The sequence below is a fragment of the Carlito syrichta genome, unplaced genomic scaffold, assembly GCF_000164805.1.
Source record: "Carlito syrichta isolate Samal-C Ts95f unplaced genomic scaffold, Tarsius_syrichta-2.0.1 Scaffold77462, whole genome shotgun sequence".
Classification (NCBI taxonomy): domain Eukaryota; kingdom Metazoa; phylum Chordata; class Mammalia; order Primates; family Tarsiidae; genus Carlito; species Carlito syrichta.
Window position 1 is genome coordinate 12,606 of NW_007021558.1, and position 6,831 is coordinate 19,436.

General features: G+C 65.3%; 1 protein-coding gene across 1 annotated transcript in view; it reads right to left on the reverse strand.

Annotated features, from left to right (window-relative positions):
• Positions 1–688: 688 nt before the first annotated feature.
• RXRA (retinoid X receptor alpha) overlaps positions 689–6,831 on the reverse strand; it is a 29,670-nt gene continuing 23,527 nt past the window's right edge. The window contains exons 7-9 of the mRNA XM_008054130.1: positions 4,843–4,934; positions 3,114–3,219; positions 689–989 (exon numbers count right to left, since the gene is read on the reverse strand). Coding sequence (XP_008052321.1) covers positions 842–989; positions 3,114–3,219; positions 4,843–4,934 — 346 coding nt within the window. The 3' untranslated portion in view covers positions 689–841. The remainder of the gene's footprint in view (positions 990–3,113; positions 3,220–4,842; positions 4,935–6,831) is intronic.

A 6,831-nucleotide genomic window follows, 5' to 3' on the forward strand; every position in this document is an offset into this window, starting at 1 on the left:
GCCGCTGAGGCCCGAGACTGGGCTAGCCCGCCAGGAACCAAGGGCTAGCCTCGGCCCACCTCACACACTGAGAGAGAAGACTTGAGATGGGAGAGGCCAGGCCACTCGGGTCGGGTCACCCTGGGTTGAACATGGCGGGCAGAACCTGAAACTAGGACAACGAGGCCAAGAGGAGCCCAAGGTGGGGTGAGCGAGAGCCCCCAGACCCTGTAGCCTCGACCGCTTACACAGAGGCCGGCTCACGCTCCACTGGCTTGAGGGCAGAACTGCGAGTTATCTTTGGAAACTGAGCACAGGGAAACCTGCCTGCCCCAAAAGTCCCCCCTCCTCTCCTGGCGGCAGCTGAGGCCTCTCCCAATGACACACCAGCCCGTCCCCGCCTGTCCCCTCCTGATCGTGGGGCTGCCGCGGACTGGCCGGGCAGGCGAAGACAGGTCACTCCCGACAGGAGGGCCGCACGAGGGGATTTTGAAGACCGGCAACAATGAACAGCAACTGAAACAACGCCTCCTTCTCCACTCCTGCAGTCCTGGGGCCGGAGACCCGCCAGTCACTACTCCTCCGGGGACAGCAGGGCATCCCCAGAGCCAGACGGCAGAAGGGCCTGGCTGGGCCTCAGACCAGTTCTGGCCACTGCAGCGGCGGCCCGGGAAAGCCCCTGCCCTGGGCCACCGACGAGCAGAATAAGAATGAGGAGGTGACATGTCTCTCAGGCCGAGCAGTGACAGGCTGCGCCCCAAAGGTCCAGACAGGCCAGGCAGAGAAGGGCGGAGCAGGCTCAGGCTGAGAGCAGCTGGCGTCCAGACGGGGCGGCCGGCCCGGCGGGTGAGGGGCCGAGGGCCTAAGTCATTTGGTGCGGGGCTTCCAGCATCTCCATGAGGAAGGTGTCGATGGGCGTGTCCCCGATGAGCTTGAAGAAGAACAGGTGTTCCAGGCACTTGAGCCCGATGGAGCGCAGGGCCGGCAGGCGCAGCAGCAGCTTGGCGAACCTGCGGGAGAGGGCCGGCTGAGGGTCTGGGCCAGGTAAGCGAGGCAGGTGAGGGGCAGGGGCCGGCGGAAGGTCTGGGCCGGGTGAGAGGCGGGTCGAGTGAGACGGGCCAGGTGAGAGGCGGGGGCTCGCGGAGAGCCTGGGCCAGGTGAGGGCCGAGCGGGTGAGGGGACCTGGCCAGGTGCGGGCCGGGCCAGGTGAGAGGCGAGGGCCAGGCCAGGTAAGAGTCTGGGCCAGGTGAAGGCCATGGGTCAGGGGAGTGGCGTAGCCATGTGAGGACTGGGCCAGGTGAAGGGCACGGGCCAGGCAAGGGGCGATTCTCCCACCCTCTGCCCGGGTGCCGGCGGCCTCCCTGGAGACAAGGCTAGGTCTGAAGTCTGACGCCTTGGACCTGGTCTGCAGGGTGAGATAGTTGGGCCTCCAGGTAGAAGGAGGGAGTCCAAGAAAGAGGTGGCCAGAGGGCAGCAAAGCATGATGGAAGATCCATAGGGCCAAGGACCCAGAGGAAGGGCCAGGGACCAGAGGTGGCTCTTGGTGGGGAAGTTAGAAGGTGGGCTTGCTCCGAAGGCAACTGGAAGCCACAGCAGGATTTTAAGCAAGGGAGAGAGCACACGAATGGATCTGAGAGATGACGGGGCCTGTGCCAGAATGGAGATGACGGGTAACATGCAGGGCACTCAAGGAGTGACTGAGAAGGGGTACGGGTGTCCAGGTAGAGCCCCCACTGGTGGGGGAGCCAGTCCTGAGCCAAGGAGCTCTATGCTTACGCAGGTCGTGCTCCCCACACCAGGGCTACCCCCTGGCCAGAAACAGAGCCACAGACACCAGGCCCAGAGGCACAGGGTGGTCAGAGCCGGCTGGCAGGAGGGCCAGGGGAACTGGTGCTGCCGCTCAGGGCCCCGCCCACCCCTGGGGCACCTCCAGGGGCAGGGACGGGCAGGGAGAGAAGAGGGAGGGGCCCGGGGGCTCTGGCAGGAGGCTGGGCCAGGTCGGTCGCTCCGGGCTGGAGGGCAGAGCTGCCGCCAAGGACCGGGTGGCAGGGCCGGGACTGGGGGGCCTCCAGGACGTCCACGCCTGCCCAGGCCCCCACCGTGCACTGCGGGTCTCTCCACAAAGACCCTCCGGGGGCAGGAGGCCCTCAGGCGCGATCGGCAGAGTCTGGCATTTCGGGGGAAGCCCTGGGCTAGGCCGCCCCGCAATCCTCGCCTTAAAGGCAAACACGCAGCTTTGAGGCTGGAGCGGGGCCAGGGAACTCGCTGTTTCTGCTGAGCTGGCGAGATGGGCTGGGGCAAGAAGCCAGGAAAAACAAGCGCCTGCCACCCCCTCCTGTCTGTCCTCTGGGAAGTTTCACTTTAAGCCGAACCAGAGGAGGGCGGAGCAGGCAGCATGGACACGGTTAACCATGTGCGTTCCGGCGGCGGGAAGGCTGGGCGGTGGGCGGAAGTCCTCCCCGCGGGCTCGGCCTCCACCCTCCCCAAGCCCCGCACACAGTCGTGAGCACACAGTCGTGAGCACACAGTTGTGAACGGAGAGCCCGGGGATGCCGCTGTAGGGGGAAGGGGCAGAATCCGGAAAGCTGACTTGGAATTCCAGGAATCCGTGAGTGTTTCTCCTCCTGGAGCCCCACTGTGCGCCTCGGACTCAGAAACGAGAGAATCCCAGCTCTCCCGGGGCCCACAGCCGGGCAGGGGAGAAAGACAAGCTCTGCCCTCAGGCCCCAGTCACCTGTTCTGCTCATGGCTCTAAAGTCCCTACTCTGTGCAGACATCCGGCCACCTGGCCTACACATGTCTGTAAAGCACCTACTATGTGCTGGTGGCACCTGGCCCCTGGTGACACCGGGGCAGTGAAGGGGTAGGGTGGAGCACAGGCTTCATCGAGGCTCTCAACAAAGACAGGCACCTACTCCATGCCGGGCACTGGGCCGTCCTTTCCATGGGACCACGGGGTGGGGGTGGGGTGCCGTGCCCCGCAGGCCTGCTGGCCTGCAGGGCCTCCGCCGCCTCTCGGACATGCTGGAGGTCACAGGCTGGTCCTGGGGAGGCACTGCCTTCTCGTTCCCACACCAGGACCCCGGAGGAGTGGGGGCTCACAGCCTCCCATCTGTCTGGGGCAGGGGGCCCACCTTCCCGGCTGCTCGGGGTACTTGTGTTTGCAGTACGCCTCCAGGGACGCGTAGACCTTCTCCCTGAGCGCCTCCACCTCGGCCGGGTTCGAGAGCCCCTTGGAGTCTGCAAGGAGAAGAGGCCGCAGGTCAGACCCCTCCACTGGGGGGCTGTCCCGGGCACCGCCCCAGGGTTCAGGCCTCAGTCAGGGGGGTCTCCCCCACCAGCCGCCATGCAGGGGGGCTGCTGCACATGCCACCCGTGTTCTCTCCCAGGGCCCGGCATCAGTGGACGAAATGTTGCTGGGGCCAGGCTGCCCCGGTTCCAAGCCCACTTGTCATGTGCCACCGGAGTCTCAGTGTTCCCGTCCGTAAAGTGTCAGGACTCTGTGACCCCTGGCAACCAGGAGAGACAACAGACGCCTTTCTGCCTGTGACTCAGCCCCACGGACAAGGGTGAAGGTCCGCACTCTCCCCCAGAAGCAGCCAGCTCCACAGGGTGGGGGTGGGGGTGGGGGTAGCGGCCCCAAAGTCCATCCTCAGGGCCTCAGACTCGCCCAGTGCCAAGTACAGGACCCAAGAGTTGGGAGCCCAGAATGGGCAGGGCTGCCCGGGACTGCAGCTGCCAAAACTTCCCAAGTACATGTGACTCCACGTGAAAGCCAGGGGTCCGGGGTCCCAGGACTCCTCAGCAACCTGCCCCAGCTCCCCCCATCTCCTCCCCTCCCTGAAGCCCATGCCCAGGCCTTGCTGGCGAAGCAGCGCCGTGGCCAGGCCACACACAACCAAAGGCAGACCCCCTAGGGCCGCCTGCACTGGCAAGACCACAGCCCGGAAGCACAAGCCTGGGGGACACACGTCCCCAGGAAAGAGCTCCCTCCACAAGAACACGCCCAGCTCCGGCCCAGGCCAATCCCTCGAAGCTGGCTAGTGAGACCAAGGCCAAGGCCCAGGGACTCCGCAGGCTCGTCCTGCTCTGGGCCCTGCCTGGGCATCCCCAAACCCTCCCCGTCCGCACGCCCCACCCAGCCCATAGCCACTGAGGTTCCAGCCCATAAGACCACCTGCTCCCTCCCTGCGGGAAGCCCCAGGGCTGGGCCACCGGCCCCCAAGAGAAGCCCAGACGCTGTGGGATTTCCAGGCCACTGGGGGCCCCCGCCAGCTCTCCCTACCCCTCGTTTCCCATTCCCTGGCGTCTCTGAAGCGTTGCCTCAGCGTCCCCCATGCCCGCAGTACACCTTGGCACTTCCCGCTAAGTCCTTGAGGGCTCGAAGGGCCTCCCACACTGGGTACCCAGCAAACGGGCCGGGGTCAATGCTTACGGGTGAAGGAGGGCCACCCTGAGGCTTCTAAAGCAGACTCCAGCAGCTGGGGGGTGCCTGGCAGAGCCCGGGCCCCACTCCAGCCCCAGAAACACCCGGGCCCCGAGGCTCAGGCCGCGGCCGCTCACTCCAGGACACCCAGCAGGCCTGACCTCCCAGCCCCAGCCTCAGCTTGAAGCCCCGGAACAGCCGGCCCCTGTTGAGACGAGGACCGCAGCGCTCAGGACTGTCACCCCGGACCCTACTGACATGGCCTCCCCGAGCCCTGCTGTGCACAGGGCTTATGCCCCTCGTGGCGTGGCCATGATACCCTCGAGGGGGCACCCCAAGGCTGGGCGAGGGCAGGAGCTGGCCTCACACTGAGCAACAGGGGGAGACCCAGGTGCTGCCCCGACAGGCCAGGCAGGTGTGGAGGCAGGAGACCGTACCGGGGTTGAAGAGCACAATGGCTCGCAGGCAGCCCAGCTCTGTCTTGTCCATCTGCATGTCCCGCATCTTGGACACCAGCTCCGTCAGCACCCTGCAGAGGAAGAGGGGGCGCACGGGACGCATGAGGCCGTGGCCTCGCCACGCCCCCACCTGGGACACGCAAGTGACCCCAGAGGGTGACGACATAGGCCAGGCCAGGCAGGGGCTGCCTGGACAAACCGAGAGCGGGGCTCAAGCCCAGGCCCAGGGACCCCATGCCAGGCCCATCTAGTCCTGCCCACAGGGTGGGACACCAGACGCTGAGGGCCAAGGGGAGCTGGGACATCAGGGTTGGAAGCCACCACCCGCAAGGCCCCGGCTAAACCCGCCACGGCCCCTGCTCTGCTGCAGACCGGAAGCCACAGCCCAAGGCGCTATATTCCCTGGGCTCCCTCCAGTCTAGGGAAGGCCCTCCCTCCAGGACGGGGTCTCTGGGGTGGGGGTCAGCAAGGGGGGATACAGGTTCCCCCTCTTGTCACCAGCCACCAGTTCCCACCAGGGGACAAAACCCACATGGCCCATCACAGAGCTGAGCCCCCTCTGCAAAGCCCCTGGGGCGTTCTCAGGTTCAGCCTCAGCCCACCCTGCCCTGTGGCTGGATTCGGGGTCCCACTGGCCTATCTGCGGCATGACAGCTCAGCCACCCCGAGCCTGGACCACCAAGCCCAGAACCCCACGGTCATGTCCAGGAGGTGGAAGCGGCCGGCGAGTTAGGTCACAGGGAAAGACAGGGAGGGGCCCGGGCAGGGCTTGGACGGCACCTAGGGAGCCTGGGCTTCTCCCTTGGGCCAAGGGCAGCCCCTGGGGTCTGTGGGCTGGGGTGCGCCCCGGCCGCCTCCTGGGAAAGACCTGAAGGAGCATGTGGAATGGAGGGGCAGAACTGGAGATGGGGTGGAGGGCCCAGGCCACCCCGGGCAAGGCTGTCCTCCACCCTCACCAAAGGCGAGGGAGAGCTGAGTCTCTGCAGCGCAGCGCGGGGACCCCAGGAATAGAATAGCACCCAAAGCCCTCCATCACTGTCACCTCCACCCGCTGGACCAAGGAGCTGTCAGCTGGGCACATTTAGGGCTGTTTCCCGAAGCCAATTCCCGGGGGGTGCACCCTCTTAAGAAGCTTCCATGGGCAACAGACACTGTGCCCCACAGGCCCCCTGGGATTTCCCCTGTACAGTGTGGCCAAGGCCCTGAGAAGTCCTACTGCAAAGCCCCTTGCATGCACTGTTTAAGCCAATGTCCACCCACCATATGGGGCCACAGGCCCTTATGCACTTGGTGTGTCCCCGGGGGCTCAAGTCCCAGGACCTTCCTGGGGACCTCGGGGCCTTCTCATCTGTTCTGTCTGCTCCATCCTGGGGTCAGCGGGGCTCATGCATTTATTCCCCTGTGGGTGCCAGCTAGTGGCCACTGCATACCTCCGACCCCAGGGCTTGCCTAGGACCCTCTCACCATCCCCTCCCTCGGCCTGCTCCTCCCACCCACCACTCCTTATGCTGCAAACCCTCCAGCCTCCTGCTCCAGCTGGCTGAGCTTACACCAGGTCCCCAGAATGAACCAAGGGCTGGCCAGAGGCAGGGATGAAGAAGCTACCGGCCACCTCCCAGGCAGTTTGTAAAGGGGCCCAGTTCAAAGGACACAGACCACCCATCCTGGGTGAGGCCTGCCTCCCCACCAGCACCGTCCCCTCCGGCATGTCCCCAGAGAGCTCCACTGGAGGCTAGAGGCGTCTGCATGGGGACAGGCGTCAGGGTACAGCCACGCCCTGCGATCAGTGACAAGCCCAGTACCCAGAGTCTGCAACATGCCAAATGGAATAAACACTTTGACAAAAATGTATCTACTTAAAAAAAAAAAAGTAGCCGGGCTCGGTGGCTCAGCCTGTAATCCCGCACCTTGGGAGGCTGAGGTGAGTGGATTGCCAGAGCCCGCGGGTTCAAGACCCACCTGGGCAAC